Below are 20,624 nucleotides of genomic sequence, written 5' to 3'. Positions count from 1 at the left end.
AGGACTCTTCTATAATTGATGAATCACAAACTTGTCTTCAAGTCATGTTCCCTCTCGTACTCATAATATACTTGAATACATTGTACATAATGTAAAAGTTGCCATAGTCCTACCAGAAAATAGGGCTGCTCTCTCATTAGAAAGAGTCTACTGGTGGTAGTTTATCTGAGGGTCAACACACCTTCGGCGAGGGAAGATGTTGACAAGGAGAGTCCTTCAGCCAGAGTGGGAATTTAATCTATGCTGCATTGTAAACTGAATATCAAGCCAACTGAGCTAACTGACCCCCACTTAATGAGCATATAGTCTTCAGAAATAAAAACTCTGTTAAGAATTCATCCATGATTAACTGAAGGCATTAAAACAAGAGATAAATTAAAAGATGCTTATATTGTCAAGAAGTGTAGTTATTCTGAGGATTAGATGAGCTTTAGAAACCAACAAAAGATCATCAAAACTTTCCTCGAGAGAATGAATATTATGAGGATAAAACAGTTTGTAATTTCAACAGAAATAAGACAAAAGTTGTCAAAGTAAATGTGGAATCCCTTGGAGGCTAGGGAAAGAAATTAGAATGCATAATTAGGAAATGGCAGAGTGCTAATTCAAACATTTTGTCCAATCCAGAAATAGTTAGAAACCATGGGGCTAAACAAAGTGAGAAATTTAAATTATTATTAATAGTTCAAAGGTATAGTAGAATGTCAGGGGATTAAATGTGGACAGATTCCCTGGATCTGATTGCCTACGTTCTAGAGGTTTAAACTAGAGGACTCGAAAGATAGTTGTTGCATTGCTTCAAAATTCCCTAGATTCCAGTTGATTGAAAGAATCCAAATGCAATTTTAAGGTGGGAGAGAGAAAATGGGGAACAGGACAGTTGGCCTGATATCAGTTGTTCCAAAAATTATTGAATCTATTACCATCACAGGCAGAGTAGATAAAGTGGAACTACAAGTTGCATGATGGAATTTTCAGAAGCCATTTGCTGCACAAAATGAAGTTGCTTGGAGTTTGGGATAAAACATGAACGCAGGAATGCAGAGAATTAGAACTCAATTTGGGTATCAAGCCTGTTCCACCATTCAATGTACCCATAGCTGATCCTGTATTTCAATGGCATATTTCCGTAATCTCTCCGTGCTCCTTCTTTCTTTTAGCCTTTCTATATATATTTCTTTCTGAAACATATTTAACTGAGTTGGCACAGTTCACAGCATTCTGTGGCAGAGAATCCCACAGCTTCATCATCCTCTCAGTAAAGACATTTCTCTTCATCTTAGTTTGAAATGGCCTCCTATTATCCTACACCATGACCCCTTATTCTGGACACAAACTGGCTGGGGAAGCATCAATCCTGCATCCAGTCTGTGGAGTCCTGTCAGATGTTCACATTTTGATGAGATTCCTTTTGATTCTTCTAATCTCCAGTAAATATTTAAATTCTCCTTGTGCAACAAACCTGCTGTTCCCAGGAATCAATCTGCTGAAGCTTTACTGTACTCCCTCCATGGCAAGAATTCATCCAAAAAAATGGAAGAGAGAAGGAATAAATGAGCCATTTTCATAATGACAGGATATTACTAATAGAATTTAGTGCTTCATCTATAGGTATTTGTGACTTACATCAGGAGCTGAGTGCAATATCTTTAGGTTTTTTGACTATACAAAGTATACTATGAAAGTAAGCTTTGAGGAGATAGAAATTTAACAAGGTATGCGAGCAGAAGTATTCCTTGTGGCAATTTAGTGCTTGTACATGCAGTGTCCACACATGATCAGATGGTGAAGGGATTCACTGACTCACCCTATAGAGGGTTGCACACACAAACCACATGCAGGACCAGTGCATGAGTTCATATGGGGCCTGCAGACACATATGCATGTAACCAATAGCTTCCTGTACTACTGTAAATTTGCTAGTCTCGCAAAGCCACGTGCTTTAGTTCCTTGCCATAGTTTTTTTTTTCACTTCTTTGCTCTCAGCTGAGAGAGAAAACTGTGAAGTATGCTTCATTGCTATGAAGATAATTTGTCAACTCTATTTTAGACCAATGCCATCATTTTACAGTTCTTTGTTCAACCTCTTACCTGGAAAGATCCGAATGGTATAGAAATGGAGGGCCATAATGATCTTCCTGGCCACTGGCTGCACTGTCTTTGCCCTGCTCTGTGGCAGCATGTATAATTATAGGACATGGTATTGTTAAGTCAATTATTTTGTGAGATGCTGCTGCTTTCGACAATGCTCCTTGCTAATCTTGTGAAAAGCGAAGACACATGGTTTGGGCAGGGATTTCTAATCAAGACCCTCATTGTCCCTCTGTATTCAAGGCTCTGGGAATTTAAAATGACATTTTATGGATCAGATCAGCAATTGATGCTATTTGATATCACAATGTTCCCACTCTACATGTTTCTGGTACTTGTACAACACATCTGTGCTTTTACCATAATATTCATGGTGTGCCAGGAGCAATGTGGCTGCTATTTAGATGTTACGGGTTATCATACCACCAGAACAGGCACTGCTATGGAAGTGAAATTTGCAGAAGACTTTAGACACTGAAGGGTGATTTAGTTGTCAGGAAAATGGATTACAATATGAGGAAGCCTGAGGTCATTTGCTTTGGTACAAAGAATACAAAAAATGCTTTCAGTGAAAACTACTAAATGTTGGTATTCATTAAGATTTGAATATCATGAATTACAGAAAAAATTAACCAATAGGTACAGCAAGCTGTTTGGAAGACAAATCTTTATTGGAACAGTGTTGGAGTGAGGTAAAGTTGTTGTAGTCCTACTGCACCATACGGCTGCTGTCCGATTAGAGATGACTAGTGGTGATTTAATCGGAGTTTGAGGAGAGTCCTTGGTGGTAACCATAACTAAACTTAGATTGTTGGCATAAACCAACCATCCAGCCAACTGAGCTAACCAAGCCCTGCTTTGGAGTACAGAGTAAGGAAAAACTTGAAACAATTATACAGGACTTGACACTATTTCTGGAACTCTGGAAAATAGAAAATCTGGAACTAGGTGACACACACAGGACAAGAGGTCAGCCATTTTAGGAAGTGTGATGTGAAGTTTTATTCTCTTAGGCTTGTGAATCTTAGGGATCCTTTATAGCTGGATACTATCCATGCTTATTTTTTGTTTATATTCAAGACTTGGATTCACAGTATTTTAAACGTTAAAGGGAATTAAGTTGGGGAGTACAGAAAGTGGAATTGAAGTTAACAGTGGAGCCAGGCTGAGAGGCTGTATAGCCAATCCTATTAAGTTTTTGATTTTGGCAACTGCTGAGATGGGCTTATTACTTATTTGACATTGTATTTAGGATATTTTTATAGATATTAGCATTTATTTCCAACAGAAAGCACTTCCAACAATGTTTGTGTTTGGGTCCCAGAATAAACCTCAATCTTACCCGATCTAAACAAAAAATTGAAAGAACTACGGATACTGGAAATCAGAAATAAAACCAGAAATTGCTGGAAAAATTCAGCCGGTCTGGCAACATCAGTGGAGTTAACGTTTAGTTAACGTTTCAGGTATAGTCACTGTAAACTCCAGCCATTGGATATAAAATGTTAACTGATTTCTCTCCACTGATACTGCCAGAGTTGCCATCAATTTCTACAGGATGCTAATGAGACTCAGTTGTATCTTTCCTCTACCACTCTCTATTTCCACTTCCATAAAGTTGCTCATCTACTGCCCGTCTCAGTTCATCTGCTGTCTACCACTATCTATTGACTTTTTCAATATTCTTTGGTGGCCTTTGACATTCTATCCTCTATAATTGAGACCAGCCAAAGCTCTGCTGTTTACTTCCTAATTTGCACCACATTCAAACTCATTATTTTTCAGAAATCTCAGCACAGGCTAGCCTCTTCCAACAACTGAGATGCCCTCTACCTTTTCAAAATGTGTGTCCCTCTAATTGTGTCTTCATGAGTACCCTTATTTAGATTATCTGCTGTTACTGACCATGCCCTTGTTGCTTGGCATTACATTTTGCTTTATAACGAAAGGTCTTGGGCTGTACATTTTAAAAATTGATGCAAAATACTTGATGGATGCTGGCAGAGGGGCTCTAACTCTTACTTCCTGCCAGGCAGACCACTTGAGCATTTCTAACAGGTATAAAGTGTTGTGATCTGAAAAGTCACTAAAGCAAGTTTGATACTGGGGTATGCAGTGATATTGTGGTGCACTGTTTATTTTAACTTTACAGAGGTGAAGTTCGTGCTTCAATGGGGCCTCTTGGTGCTCTGCTGCTGCCGCTGCTCCTGTTGATTGACAGCCGCCCCTGAACGTGACCTCGGCGCGGGGGGGCGCTGACGTCACGGTAACGCGGGCAGTGCGCCTGCGCGCCGGCTCTGACAGACATGGCGCCGTAACAGCACATGGCGGCGATCGGTGCGGTGACTCTCAGCGACTGGCAAAGTGCCGTCAAATCCCATCGAAAGCCTCCTTGCACCACTCGCAGCTCGGACCAGGAGGCGCGCCGGTGATCCGCACTCCCGAAACTTCTCCCCCAATCCCTCCCCTTTTCCCCAAACCTTCCTTTCCCCGGTTCCTGTTTTTTTTTATTTTTTTCCCCCCCCTCTCTCCTCCTCCTTGCGGCCTTCCTTCCCTGGGCCGGCCGGAGCTGCCTTCTCCCTGGACAGCGAGCGAGTGAGAGAGAAATCCAGAGCAAGCGAAGGCCATGGGGGTGCAGGGCTTTCAGGAGTACATCGAGAAGCACTGCGCCAGCGCCGTGGTGCCGGTGGAGCTGCAGAAGCTGGCCCGGGGGAGCCTGGTGGGTGGAGGCCGCAACCGGCCTCCGCAGACCCCGCTCCGCCTGCTGGTGGACGCCGAGAACTGCCTGCACCGCTTGTACGGCGGCTTCTACAATGACTGGGTGAGCGGCGGCCAGTGGAACCACATGCTCAGCTACCTGGCCTCGCTGTCCAAGGCCTGCTTCAGCGGCAACATCGAGCTGGTGGTGTTCTTCAACGGCGCGCTGGAGAAACCCCGCCTCCACGAATGGGTGAAGAAACAGATCAACGACAGGCAGACGGCCCAGCAGATCATGAGCCACGTTCAGAACAAAGGCACCCCGCCGCCTAAAGTCTGGTTCCTGCCTCCCGTCTGCATGAGCCACTGCATCCGGCTCGCCCTCCTCCGCTTCCGTGTGAAGGTAAATGCCTGACGATGGGGAAAAAAAAACCCAAGCCATTTATCCGATTGATATTTTATTTGTACAAATTAGCCTGACTGTTCAACCTAACTTGTTGGCCGAGCTCCCCGCCCTCGGTTTACATTTTATTGCCCTGATCGTCCTTTGGTGTTTCAGGTACCGACTGGGAGCCAAGATTGGATGCTCAACATGTCATTCAATTGGAGGGGTTCACGGCACTTCCGCCGGCAGGGTTAGATGGTTGAAAAATCTCTTAGTGTCAAGGCCTCTACAATAACTGGACCTGACACAGATTAATCTGCACAAAGTGTCAGCGTGGTATTATTGAGACTGGTTTCTTAAACATGCAGTTATAATTTCAAAGAAAGAAAAGTGGTAAATAAATGTGGCTTTCATTCCAGTCGAGCGAGTTACAGGCCTTATAACCAATTAAGTCCACGTAGTGTAGTCACTGTTGTAGCGTAGGTAATGTGGCAGTCAGTTTGAACACAAATGAGGGAATGGTAATTTTAGAAAATAATAAACTCAATCGGTCTAGCATCATCTGTGGAGACAGAACAAAGTTAACGTTTAGAATCCGATATAGTCTTGCAGAGTCTTGGACTCAATGATGCTCCCAAATCTGCTGAGTTACTCCAGCACTTTGTTTTTATTTTCAGAATCCACACTTTTTTTGCTATTGAATCTTTCAGTATTGGTTGAATATTAAATATCGGCCAGGAGAATGCTGCCTTTGGAAAAGTGTTATGGATTTTTATTATGTGCAGTTGAGAGACCAAATAAGCCCTTAGTTTTAAATGGTGTATTGGTGTCAGCCCAGGATATATCCTTAAATCTCAGGAGTGAAGCTTATATCTGGACACTATTTGGGCAAATGTGCTACCAATGAATCTTAGACTTAAATGTGTCTATGCTCTTGCTCTTAAGTCTGATTATATATTTAGGTTTCCAATTTAGGGAAGGGGACATATAAATCTAGATTATTGCAGCTAGATATTTGCACACAAAGCATAGTTTCATATGCAACACTGTCCTATAAACATTCATTTTCAGACAATTTTAATTGATAGTTGCAAGTGTAATTATTTGGGAATAATTGGCTGAAATCTTAAATATTGAATAAGAATTGATTGGAGGAAGGCATAAAGAAAAACTGTTAGGGAGGAGTAGAAATAGAAATTATTTTGCATGGGAAATTGTCTGTCTTAATTTTTTGAGAAAGTAACAAAGAAATTTGATGAAGACAGAACAGAGGACGTGATCTATATTGATTTCAGTAAGGCGTTCAACAAGGTTACACATGGTAGACTGTTTAGCAAGGTTAGATCACATGGAATATAGCGAGAACTAGCTGTTTGGATACAGAACTGATTTGAAGGTAGTCAACCAAGGGTGGTGGTGGAGGCCTGTGACGAGGATATGCCACAAAGATCAATGCTGAGTCCACTGCTTTTCAAGTTTCACAACCTCCTTCCCATTAGCAGGGAGCCCAGAATGGCACACAGTATTCCAAAAGGGGCCTAACCAGTTGAACGGGTTCAGAAAAGATTTACAAGGATTGTTGCCAGGGTTGGAGGGTTTGAGCTATAGGGACGCTGAATAGGCTGGGGTTGTTTTCCTTGAAGCGTCACAGCTGAGGGGTGACCTTACAGAAGTTTATAAAACCATGAGGGGCATGGATAGGGTAAATAGATAAGGTCTTTTCCCCAGGGTATTGGAGTCCAGAACTAGAGGGCATAGGTTTAAGGTGAGAGGCGAAAGATTTAAAAGCAACCTAAGGGGCATCTTTTTCATGCAGAGAGCAGTGCATGTATGGAATGAGCTGCTAGAGGAAATGGTGAAGGCTGGTACAATTGCAGCATTTATAAGACATCTAGATGGGTATATGAATAGGAAGGGTTTAGAGGGATATGGGACAAGTGTTGGCAAATGAGAACTAGATTAGGATATTTGATTGGCATGGATGTGTTGGACTGAAGGGCCTGTTTCCATGCTGTGTACATTTCTGACTAAATAATGAATGTGTGTGCTAAAGAAAAAAATCCGAACAAATAACTGTAAAATAATAACTGGGTAGCTTTTTTTTCAAAAGTGATTATGGTTGAGGGCTAAATACTGGTAAATTCTGTGAATCGTGTAGGGAATCTTTTACATATGGGTGAGATGTCTGCTTAATATTTTTGAAAAACTGCACTTCCAGTACTGCTACTATAGTGTTGGCTTCAGTTTTGTGTTTTGTCTTTGGAGTACTTGAAAATTCTTCTTTGACTGAAGACAAATGTGTAGTTGGAAGATTCTGCTCGTACTGAAGAAACTATATGGGTTAAATGAAGTTGAAAAATTCACTTGCACAATATGGAACTCCTGTTATGCTCAACACTCTCAGGTTGTGGCCACCTTGCGTGTACTGTAATGTTTTCAGATGTAGTGAATCAGGAAGTTAAAATTTGAAATTAAAAATACATTAGTCAAATTCTAGCTTATTTCTTAATTATTCTTGCAGAAGTTCTCAATCCTAGTAATATAATTTTGGGATAGTTTGCTACATTGAGAAGTATGTTAAAGCAGGATGATGAGATAAGGAAGATATTCCATAGCTTGGGGCCGAGGCAACTGTTGATGCAGCCACCAATGATGGAACACTAAATTCTACATTTATTTGGCCCCAGTACAAGAACCATATGATGTAATCTTGATGTTAAATAAGGATTATTTGTGCAAAGGTGCGACCTGCCTTTGTGCACACACATCATTTTTTGCCTCTCTTTTCTATTCCAGATTTCTATACAGCAGTGAGTTAGATGAGCAGGGTGGAAAATGTTCTTTGCAACTTTTCTTTTATTTTCAAGGTATGCAGGTTTCAGATGAGGCGATCATACCTTTACTTCTTATCCGATTCTGGAACCAAACTGAGTTAATTCTGTTTGGAAATTGCAAATAATTCATTGCTAAACAGGTATTTGATTCATGAGTGAGTGCATTTGAAATGTGTCTAGAAATGGCTAATTTGCTTTACATCGTTTGATTTAAGTATAGTTTAGTTATTTTCATGGACCCAAGACATTCGCTGACAGCTGGTTCAGCTATTTAATGATTTTTGTAACCTTTTTTTTCAGCCTTATAATGGATTGCTGCACTTCTCTCATCTCAGAATAGATGTGGTTGGAATCATATTTGCAATCGTGTCAGTTTCCATAAGGACCACATACACAAGACATTTAATTAAATTCTCGCAAAACTAATATGGTTTTCACTTTTAATGAACTTAGGTCTGCAATACTGAGAATATGAAGATACTGTAATGCTTGAAACCCACAGATTGTGGCCTCCTTGCCACAACCTGTGTTTTGTAATGTTTTCAGTTGTAGTGAATCAGAAAGTTAAAATTTGAAATTGAAAATGCATTTGTCAAATTCTGGCTTATTTTTAAATTTTCCTTCAGGAAGTTCTCAATTCCAATAATACCACATCGGTATGGTTTGCTACATTGAGAGGCATCTAAGTCAGGGTGATGAGTTAGGGAGGGTATCTTATAACTTGGGGCCTAGGCAACTATTGGTGAAACCACAAATGATGAAACATTAAAAATGGGGTGTTCAAGAGTACAAAATAAAAGGAGTGCAGGCACCGTAAGAGAATTATGTTGAAGGAGATTACAGCAACAGAGAGGAGCAAGACCTTGGAAGAATTTGAAATCAAGGATGAAAATTTCACTTGACTAGGGAACGGTGTAGTTCAAAGAGTACAGAGTTGACTGGTGATTAGCTCTTTGGTCAAAGCAGGACAGGGCAGCAGAGTTTTCGGTGGCCTTAAATTTAAGAAGGCAATAATATGATGGACCATTCAAGAGTGCGTTGCAACACTCAAGACTAGAGGTTATGAAGGCATGATTTTTGCAGCAAGTGTGCTGAGACACACAATGTCAAGCAATATCACGGAGATTGAAATGGTTGGTCTTATTGATGACATAAATCTGAGGTCTTAACCTCAGCTTAGAATATAATGTGACACTAAGGTGGCAGTAAGATTCCTTTAATCTCAGGCTGTTGCTAGGGAGATGGATGGAGTTAGTAGTCAGGGAGAAAAGCTTGGAGAACTGACCAAAAATAATAACTTAATATTCCCAACACTTAATTGGAAGAAATGTCTGCTCAGCCTGTACTGAAGATTGGATGTGCAGTCTGAAGATTTTAAGTCTAGGAGTTAAGAGATTTGATGGTATGGTGGAACTCAGTGTCATTGATGTATTTGTCACAGTCTAGTTTTGTGAGACCCTCATTAGGACTCATTAAGACTCATTAAGATGGAGAGATGTAGCTGATTGTGATACTGGGATCCTGAATCAAAGTAGAAGAGGTAATGATTGTATGAAGCGTAAGTTGGCTTTGATAGTTTGGGGGAATATTACCTAAAGAAATGATAAGAAGACAATGGCAAACATTCATAGAGTGCATGGATGAACTATAACAATTAGCCATTCCTGACTGACTCAAAGGTAAAATGAGAAAGGTGGCCAAACCATGTCTTACAAGGGAAATTCAAGATCGTATTGGATCCAAGAAAGAGGCATACAAGTTGGCTAAAGAAAAAGGCCTGAGGAGTGGCAGCAGTTCAGAATTCAGCAAAGGAAGGCAGAGATTGATTTAAAAAGGAAATACAGAGTACAACAATAAGCTTACAGGGATATAAAGACTGACTGTAAAAGTTATTATTGGTATGTAAAGTGGAAAAGCTCGGTAAGTCCCTTATAGTTAGGAGCAGGGGAATTTATAATGGGGAACAAAGACATTACTAACCAAGTAAACACATTCTTTGGTTCTGTGTTCAGGAAGGAGTACCCAAACAGGAGCTGGCCATGTTGGAGACCATAGGGTTTCGTGAGAGGGAGGAACTGAAAGAATTTGGTATTAGTAGGGAAATTAATGGGAATGAAGGGCAGATATAATGGATTTACTGATGGTGATCTTCTGAGATTCTGTAGACTGACTGGAGGGTAGCTAATATAACCCCACTATTTAAAGGGGCAGGGAGCAGAGAAATCAGGAATTATAGACCAGTCAGTCTGACATTGGTAGTGGGGAAAATAGCATTGTAAAATGTCAATTATAATATATTTAATGCCTGAGCATTTGGAAAACAGTGGCAGAATTGGACAAAGTCAGCATGGACTTAGGAAAGAGAATTCATGCCATTTGTAAATCTTGACAAATCTACTGAAATTCTTCAAGGATGCAGCTCATAAAATTGATAAGTGGATGTGGTTTATTTGGACTATCAGAAGGATTTTGAAAAATCTGACTGAAGAGATTAGTGTATATAATTAAAGCACATGGGATTGGCGTTTATGTATTGATGTAGATAGAAAACAGACAAGAAAAAAAAGGTATTTTTCCAAATGGCAGGCAGTGACTCGTGGGGTGCCGAAGGGATCAGTGCTAGGACCCCAACTATTCATTATATATATTAAAGATTTAGCTAAGGAAACTAAATGTAATATCTCCAAATTAGCAGATGACACAAAGCTGAGTGGGAGGGTGAGCTCTGAAGAGTGTGCATAAATGCTTTAGTGTGATTTAGACAAATTGAATGAGTGGGCAAATGTATGGCAGATGCAATATAATATGGATAAATGGGAGGTTATCCATTTTTGCAAAAATAGGAAGGCAGATTATTATCTGGATATGAATTAAAAGAGAGGAAAGTCCTCATACACCAGTCGCCAAAGGTAACTGTACAGTTAGTCAAGAAGGCAACTGCTAGGTTAACAGAAAATGCTGGAGATCATAACAGGCATGGTAGCATCCATGGAGAGAAAGCAAGCTAATGTTTTGAATCCAGATGACTCTTCAGTGGTCTGCTATGTTCGCCAGTGAGACATTTTCTGTACAAAAGTAGAGGTGTCTTGCTGCAATTGTATAGGGCTTTGATGAGACCACACCCTGGAATATTGTGTGCAACTTTGGTGTCCTTATCTGAGGAAGGATGCTCTTACAATAGAGAGCGGGCAGTAAAGATTTATCAGACTGATTCCTGGGTAGGACTTGATGTATGAGGAAAAGTTGAATCGGTTAGGATTATATTCACTGGAGTTCAGAAGAGTGATGGGAGAGTCCCATAGAAACATGTAAAATTCTATGTAAAATTGAACTAGTAGATGCAAGAATGGGGGGAGTCCAGAACAGGGGTCAGTGTAAGGGTAGAGACAGGGTAGCCCTGTGGAATGTTTTCAAAAAGGAGTTAAATATAATTCTTTGGGCCAAAGGATATAGGGGAAAAGTGGGAACAGGTTATTGAGTTAATGATCAACCATGATCATGTATAGCAGAGTAGGCTTGAATGGCTAAATGCCCTTACTTTTTGTTTCTATATGTAAAATCTAGCAATGTCACTTAGTGTTTGCACATAAATTAGAAATAATGGGGAAAAGGATAAATCCTTGACACTCCACAGATGTATAGATGCAGGAGCAGTAAAAGAAGCCAATTTGAGTGATACTTTTGGTATAGTTAGATACTGGAATGAGATGAAAGCAAACCAATCCAGATTGGCAAGAGTGGATAGAGAGGTGTTGGAGGAAGATGTTGTAGTCAACCATGCTATAAGCTTAACATAAGTTGAGAAGAACGAGGAAAATGGAAAGGATATTTATATCTGTTACATATGATGTCGTTGTTGAAGTGAGATTCATCTTCTCAAAAGAAGAGACAATAGAGCAATAAAGGGACAGAGGTAATAGTGCAACAGGGAATATGGTTAAAAGAATAGCAGTTTAAAATTTATTTTCTGAATGTGCAAAATAATTGTAACAAAATGGACAATCTAGTATCAGCAGCAGAGATAAATTGGTCATATATATTTGCCAGTATGGAGACACAGTTGCAAGATAACGAAGATGTTTCAAGAAGATGCACAGATGGAAGAGGAGTAATCCTGACAGTACCGGATGACATTAAGCATTAGGAGAAAATGTCTTGGTTTAAGGGATCAGAAAGAAGGATCAATATGAGTAAAGAATAACTAGGATCAGAAATGCTGGGAGTAGTTTGTAGACCTTGAATAGTAGTTACACTGTTGTACAGAGCATTGTGCAAGAAATAATTGGATCTTGTCACAAAGGCAATATAATTGTTGGGAGCTTTAATCTTCATATAGAAATCAAATTGGCAAACATTGTTTGAAAGATAAGCTTGCAGCAGGATTTTCTGGCAGCTTTCTAGAATAATATGTTATGGAATCAGCTAGAGACAAAGCTATTTTAACGCTCATAGGGTGTACTGAAACAAGATTAATTAGTAACATTATAGTAGGGTCACTGGGGAAGAAAATTATCAGAATACAGAAGAATTTCTTATTAAGTTTGAGAGTGACATATTTGGGTTCAAATCTGACATATGTTGGTCGCTTTTCTTAAGTTTGAGAAATGAGCTGATTAAAATTGATTGTGTAAATATGCCAAATTTACTTCGTTTTTTTTGTGTGTGTATACATCAAGTCCTTATTTAGGGTAAAAAAAACTATAGCAGAGAGGTATCAGAAGGTATTCTAACTCATACTTGTACAAAGTAAGTAATTAACTAACTAAGCAGAGATGGCTGGGCAGGTGATGTGCTGTTGCTGTATGATGTGGGAGCTGGCTGATCCCATTGTGAACGGCAGTGACCACATCTGCAGCATGTGTTGGTTGCTGGATGAACTCCGGATCAGAGTTGATGATCTGGAATCTGAGCTTCAAACACTGCGGCACATCCGGGAGGGGGAGAGTTACCTGGATGCTTTGTTTCAGGAGGCAGTCACACCTGGGAGATTAAGTCATTCACATTCAGCTAGTGATCAGGCACAAAAGAGTGTGACTGTAAGTGAGGCAGGTAGGGGGAACCGGAGTTCAGGAGTGGAGGAGCCTCAGCCCTTGACCTTGTCCAACAGGTACGAGATTCTTGCTCCCTGTTCGGATGAGGAAAAGGGCTCTGGACAGGATGAGCCAACTGACCAAGGCACCATGGTGCAGAAGGCCATTCAAGAGGGGGGAGCTAATAGACAAGTAGTGGTTATAGGGGATTCTATAATTAGGGGGACAGATAGTATCCTTTGCAAGCCGGATCGGGAGTCTCGCATGGTGTGTTGCCTGCCCAGTGCCAGGGTGCGAGACATCTCCGACCGGCTTGAAAGGATATTGGAGCGGGAGGGGGAGGATCCAGTTGTTGTGGTCCACGTTGGTACCAACAACATAGGCAAGACTAGGGTGGAGGACCTGTTTGGACATTACGAAGCACTAGGCAGGAAATTGAAGCACAGGTCCTCAAGGGTCATAATCTCCGGATTACTGCCCGAGCCACGTGCCAATTGGCATAGGGACAAGAAAATTAGGTAAGTAAACACGTGGCTAAGGGATTGGTGTTGAAAAGAGGGATTCCACTTCATGGGGCATTGGCATCAGTTTTGGAACAGGGGGGATCTGTACCGTTGGGACGGTCTCCACCTGAACCGATCAGGTACCAATGTTCTAGCGAAGAGGATAAATAGGGTGGTCAGTAGGACTTTAAACTTCTGAGTTGGGGGGAAGGGAAAGTGAAAGCGACAGGGAGTATGGAGGTAAATGGCAAGATAAGCAGCAGGATAGCATGTTTCCAGGCGGATTTAAAATTGAGGCAGACTGAGAATACAGTAAAAAGCAAGGATAACTTAGGACATATGACTTCCAACATCTCTAATGATAAGGAAGTTAGCATTAAAGCACTTTACCTGAATGCTCGTAGCATTCATAACAAAGCCGATGAACTAATGGCACAGATAATAGTGAATGATTATGATGTAGTAGGCATCACAGAGACTTGGTTACAGGGGGGTCAGGACTGGCAGTTAAACCTCCATGGTTTTTCAACTTATCGAAAAGACAGAGAGGTGGGCAGAGGGGGTGGGGTTGCCTTGTTAGTTAAGAACAAAATTAAATCTATGGTATTGAATGACATAGCGTCGGATGATGTGGAGTCTGTGTGGGTGGAATTGAGGAACCACAAAGGCAAAATAAACATAATTGGAGTTGTGTATAGACCTCCTAACAGTGGTCAGGACCAGGGACACAACATGTACCGGGAAATAGAGAAGGCATGTCAGAAAGGCAAGGTTACATTGATCATGGGAGACTTGAATATGCAGGTGGACTGGGTAAATAATGTTGCTAGTGGATCTAAAGAAAGGGAATTCATGGAATGCTTACAGGATGGCTTTTTAGAACAGCTTGTCATGGAGCCAACAAGAGAGCAGGCTATTCTGGACCTAGTGCTTTGCAATGAACCAGACTCTATAAAAGATCTTAAAGTAAGGGAACCCTTAGGAAGTAGCGACCATAATATGGTAGAGTTCAGTCTGGAGTTTGAAAGGGAGAAGGCAAAATCGGATGTAATGGTGTTACAGTTGAATAAAGGTAATTATGAGGGCATGAGAGAGGAACTGACTAAAATAGACTGGAAGCAGAGGCTAACCGGGAAGACAGTAGAGCAAAAATGGCAGGGGTTTGTAGGTATAATTGAGGACACTGTACAGAGGTTCATTCCCAAGAAAAGAAAGATTAACCGGGGAGGGATTAGACAACCTTGGCTGACAAAGGAAGTCAGGAAATGTATTAAAGAAAAAGAGAGATCCTATAAAGTGGCTAAGAACATTGGGAAATCAGAAGATTGGGAAGGATACAAAAGCAAACAGAGGATAACAAAGAGTGTAATAAGAAATGAGAGGATCAAATATGAAAGTAGGCTAGCCAGTAATATTAGAAATAATAGTAAAAGTTTCTTTCAGTACATAAGAAACAAATGACAGGCAAAAGTAGACATTGGGCCACTTCAAACTGATGCAGGAAGCCTAGTGATGGGAGATAAGGAAATAGCAGGAGAACTTAACAAGTACTTTGCGTCAGTTTTCACAGTGGAAGACATGAGTAATATCCCAAAAATTAAAGGGTGTCACGGGGCTGAGTTGAGTATGGTTGCCATTACGAAAGAGAGAGTGCTAGAAAAGTTAAAAAGTCTTAAAATTGATAAATCTCCTGGCCCCGATGGGATACACCCTAGAGTTCTGAGAGAGGTGGCTGAGGAAATAGCAGAGGCATTGGTTGAGATCTTTCAAGAGTCACTGGAGTCAGGAAAGGTCCCGGATGATTGGAAGATGGCTGTTGTAACCCCCTTGTTCAAGAAAGGATCAAGGCAAAAGATGGAAAATTATAGGCCAATCAGCTTAACCTCGGTTGTTGGTAAAATTCTAGAATCCATCATTAAGGATGAGGTTTCTAAATTCTTGGAAGAGCAGAGTCTGATTAGAACAAGTCAACATGGATTTAGTAAAGGGAGGTCATGCCTGACAAACCTGTTGGAATTTTTTGAAGAGGTAACAAGTAGGTTAGACCAGGGAAACCCAGTGGATGTGGTCTATCTAGACTTTCAAAAGGCCTTTGATAAGGTGCCACATGGGAGGCTGCTGAGCAAGGTGAGGGCCCATGGTGTTCGAGGTGAGCTGCTGGGATGGATTGAGGATTGGCTGTCTAACAGAAGGCAGAGAGTTGGGATAAAAGGTTCTTTTTCAGAATGGCAGCCGGTGACGAGCAGTGTCCCGCAGGGTTCGGTGCTGGGGCCACAGCTGTTCGCATTATATATTAATGATTTGGATGAGGGAACCGGGGGCATTCTAGCGAAGTTTGCCGATGATACAAAGTTAGGTGGACAGGCAGGTAGTACTGAGGAAGTGGGGAGGCTACAGAAGGATCTAGACAGGTTGGGAGAGTGGTCCAGGAAATGGCTGATGGAATTTAACGTGAGCAAGTGCGAGGTCTTGCACTTTGGCAAAAAGAATAAAAGCATAGACTACTTTCTAAATGGTGAGAAAATTAATAAAGCCAAAGCACAAAGGGATCTGGGAGTGCTAGTCGAGGATTCTCTAAAGGTAAACATGCAGGTTGAGTCCGTGATTAAGAAAGCGAATGCAATGTTGTCTCTTATCTCAAGAGGGTTGGAATATAAAAGCAGAGATGTACTACTAAGACTTTATAAAGCTCTGGTTAGGCCCCATTTGGAGTACTGTGTCCAGTTTTGGTCCCCATACCTCAGGAAGGACATACTGGCACTGGAATGTGTCCAGCGGAGATTCACACGGATGATCCCTGGAATGACAGGTCTAACATATGAGGAACGGCTGAGGATACTGGGATTGTATTCGTTGGAGTTTAGAAGATTAAGGGGAGACTTAATACAGACGTACAAAATAATACATGGCTTGGAAAAGGTGGATGCTAGGAAATTGTTTCCGTTAGACGAGGAGACTAGGACCCGTGGACACAGCCTTAGAATTAGAGGGGGTCATTTCAGAACAGAAATGCGGAGACATTTCTTCAGCCAGAGAGTGGTGGGCCTGTGGAATTCATTGCCACGGAGTGCAGTGGAAGCCGGGACGCTAAATGTCTTCAAGGCCGAGATTGATAGATTCTTGTTGTCTAGAGGAATTAAGGGCTACGGGGAGAACGCTGGTAAGTGGAGCTGAAATGCGCATCAGCCATGATTGAATGGCGGAGTGGACTCGATGGGCCGAATGGCCTTACTTCCACTCCTATGTCTTATGGTTATGGTGGCAAAGCTGTAGGAAACATTAGGAAAGCAGTGCAGATATTCAACAGAAATGCATCCATTAAACTCAGCTCAAGTGAAAATCGTCAATCTTTGTTTTTCTAAGGATATCAGGGATAAAACTTAGTGTTGCCAAGCAAGGAACAAAACCTAAGCGGGTGAAAGCCTTAGATATCAGGAGAAAGTCACAGAATCGTGCAGGAGGCCATTCAACCTGTTATGCCTGTACCAGCTTCCTGAGTGTTTTAACTTAGTGCCTATTTCATGCCTTTTCCTCATAACCCTGCATGTTGTTTCTATGTAAATACTCATTCATTTCTGTCTTGGTTGCCTTAATTGAACCCACATCCACTAGATTTGAAGACAGCACATTTCAGACTCTTACCACAACACTGTAGAAAAGGTCTATTCTCATCTTACATTTGCATTTTTTGCAGAACACTTTAAAACATTTTCCCTTTGGTCATATTCTGTCCCTGTCTACTCATGATTTTGAAAACTTCAATCAAATCTCCTCTGAGTATTCCCCTCTTTGAGCAAAACAGTCCTAACTTCTCTAATCTTCTATACTCTCTCAATATATTCCCATCCTTTTAATAATGTAGCAGCCAGAACTATGCATAGGGTAAGCAAGAAGATGATAAGATGGAGAAATAGAATGTGAGCAAATCAGCCAGGAATATAAAATCGAATCATTGAGAATTTTTCCATGACTATATAAAAATGAAGAAACGAGTAAACATAGAAGCAAAGACAGGAAAATTTATTATGGAAAATGTAGCAAGAAGAGAAGTATATAAAATATTTCTTCAGTGTGGACTACAGACAAACTATATACCAGAAATTGAGGGTAACCCAAGGGATAAACAGAATGAAGAAGTTAAAAGTAATTGCTATCATTAGGGAAAAATAATTAGAGAAACCTAGTGACTAAAAGCTGTCAAGCCTCCTGAGGGTTTTTCAAGAGGGAGCTGCAGAGATAATGGATACATAGTCACATTTTTCCAATCCTCTATAGTTTTTAGAATAATCTAGATTGGAAGGTAGCAAATGTAACACCACATTTCAAGTAAAGAATCTTAAAATTGCAAGGAGTTCATTTTGTCCATCGTTTCTATATTGGCTATCTAAAAGAGCATTTCACTTATCCCATTCTCCCACCTTTTGTCCATAACCATTTATATTCCTCATTCTAATCCTTTTTGAAAATTTCAACTCCATGATGGTCTCGGACAATGCCTTACAGACTTTAACCACTCGTTGCATGAGCAAGTTCTTTCCCCAATTGCTTTGTTTCTTTTGCCAATTACTTTAGATCTTTACTCCCATTCTGAATCGTTTCAAAAGTAAATTCATCCCTATCTACTGTCTAGACCCATCATTGTGGAGGGGAGGAGAAGAGAGAATGGAGTTGCATGCTCACTACACTGACATCAGTCATTGGGAATTTATTATTTAGGAAACTTTAGCATAATCAGATAGTCAATCTGTTTTATGAAGCGCAAGTCATGTTTGATAGGTTTGTTAGTGTTTTTTGAGAATCTACTGCAAATCTATTTCTAGAATGACGATGAAGGTAGATAAAGTGGTATCAGTGCATACAATATATTCGGATTCTCTGCTTTAGAGGGTTGTGGGTGTTTCATTTGTCATAGCCTCCCCGAGAGCTTCAGTGGCTAATGGAGGACTCCCTTTTGCAGTCTACTCAACCTTCCCTGATTCTTTCCTTGAGATCATTCAATTGCTTGAAATAAAATTCTTAGAAGCAGTTCATTAAAGGTTTAGTATATTTATTTAAACATTTACTACAGTATCACAATTAAAGAGTAACAAGACACCAAGCCCTAGTCTAAGTAGGAGGTTCTAAAACCTCACCAGAGTAGCAGTACCAGCACTTATCAACTTTATGTTCTCTCAGACTACTCCAAAAATGACACACTCAATCTTTAGTATTTGTACAGTTTTTGCCCGCTAAACTTGTCAATCAAACACTCACTGATGAACATGATGACCTCACCTGCTGTGCTTGTGATGAACTTGTTAGTCTTTTGTTGACCGATCACATTACTAGAATTGCGATAACGAAACTGCCCTTGTACTGACTCAGGTGATAACATTAAGTGTTGATATCCTCTAAAAGTTTGGTCACATACTCATCACCTCGTGTCCCTTGTTTAAACATGATTACAGAGGAACCTCGATTATCCCAGCGAGATGGGCGGGCACAATTTCGTTCAGATAATTGATCATTCAGTTAATTGATTGAATGCCTTTTCTCTGGGGCTTAGAGTTTTCTGTTAAGTCCGCTCCCCATTCAGGAAACGCATAGCACATCCCGTGCAGCAGCACAGCGCGTGCGAGCCCCCGCCCCCAATGCCATCCATCACTGCCCCACCCCGCCCCCAACCCTGTCCAACACTGCCCCCCTGCCTGCTCACAACCCCATCCAACACCACCTCGTCCCACAACCCCATCAAACACCACCCCCACCCTCAACCCCATCCAACACTGCCTCGCTGTCTGACCCCCAACCCCGTCCAACACTGCCCTGTCGTACGCGTCCCAACCCCGCACCCCCACCCCATCCAACACCGCCCTCGCCCACCCCCCACCGTCTGCTCCCCTAACCCTATCCAACACTGTCCCCTTCACCCCAACCCCGTCCAGCACTGCCCCTAACCCTGTCCAACACTGCTCTGCTCCCCTCCCCTCCCCTACCAGTTCCCCCGTATGGCCCTAATCCCTCTTCAGGGCAGCTGGACTGGACACCAACAACAAGACTGCTGCTTCTATCTTTTTGGGACGGGGGGGATGGGGAAGAGTGAGAGTCTCCAAATAATGAGCGTATACACACACACACGTACAACTTTTTCCTGCAACTTTTTCACCTTTGCTCTGTACAGAGCAATATTGGAGAGATTCTCTGGGGAAGGGGAGTTTAGGGTACACGCTTATGTAGAACTCCAGGGAAAGTGTGGGGAGAAAGAGAGAGACAGAGGGCGGATGGTAGGTAATTTGGAGATGATGCCTGGGCTCCCATCAGTCCAAGACTGCTCTTGACAGCATTTCAGTAAGTCGAGTTCACTTTTAATCACTGTAGGCAAAAGACGCGATCAGTGTTGGAAACACATCTATGATGTAGTGTTTCTGTTGGGACCTCGAGACCTCCTTTGGATAATCTGATATTCAGATAATCGAGGCTCGGATAGTCGAGGTTCTCTGTACTGACTGTCTTTTATGTCTTAAACCCATTCCTCATTGTTTTCCACCTCACATGCTTGGTCAGTAAACTCTTTATTTAAACCTCTATTGTCTTTCTTTGTAGGTACTTTAAGTTTGAAATGATCTGTCAAAAGCTTTTGTTCCTCCTTAATGACTAATTTTTAAGTTTCGTAGCTGCTTAAACTTGTTCTTCTACAGAGCTGGAGTTCCTGCTTTTCCCAGCAAAGCTTGAAACTTTTATTTAAGTTATCTTACTTAATTCTTTTTCCTTTTGCATTATTCTAACATTCTTTGGTTTCTTTAATTCTATGCTTTCGCTTCGCGTCCTTTTTCACATTGTTAGATGTTGTTAGATATGAGAGAGATTTACAATCTCTCAGTCAATCAAGAGATGAGGGAAGCAGATGGGAAATTGGAATTACAGCTGAAAATCAGCCATGATAGAATTAAATGTTGATCGAACGTTGAACCTGAGAGGAGATTGCAGCTACTCAGTATAGAAGATATTTGTAAACATTTGTGCATGTAAGTTAACTTGTAGTTTGAAATGTTATGGTTATGTGTAATTTAATACTTAGAAGCGGAGTAGATCTTTTCCAATGTAT

At 41.2% G+C, this 20,624-nt stretch overlaps 1 protein-coding gene across 2 annotated transcripts in view; it reads left to right on the top strand.

Moving 5' to 3' along the window:
- Window positions 1-4,398: 4,398 nt before the first annotated feature.
- fam120a (family with sequence similarity 120 member A) overlaps window positions 4,399-20,624 on the top strand; it is a 139,998-nt gene continuing 123,772 nt past the window's right edge. For both annotated transcript variants that reach the window (XM_043708020.2, XM_043708019.2), the window contains exon 1: window positions 4,399-5,191. In XM_043708020.2, the coding sequence (XP_043563955.1) occupies window positions 4,718-5,191 (474 nt within the window). In that variant the 5' untranslated portion in view covers window positions 4,399-4,717. The remainder of the gene's footprint in view (window positions 5,192-20,624) is intronic.

This window comes from Chiloscyllium plagiosum, unplaced genomic scaffold (assembly GCF_037043375.1).
Source record: "Chiloscyllium plagiosum isolate Xiang-an unplaced genomic scaffold, Cpla_swu_hap1 HiC_scaffold_14, whole genome shotgun sequence".
NCBI lineage: Eukaryota > Metazoa > Chordata > Chondrichthyes > Orectolobiformes > Hemiscylliidae > Chiloscyllium > Chiloscyllium plagiosum.
Note: the sequence above shows the minus strand (reverse complement) of the source record. Positions and strands in the feature narration are given on the sequence as shown.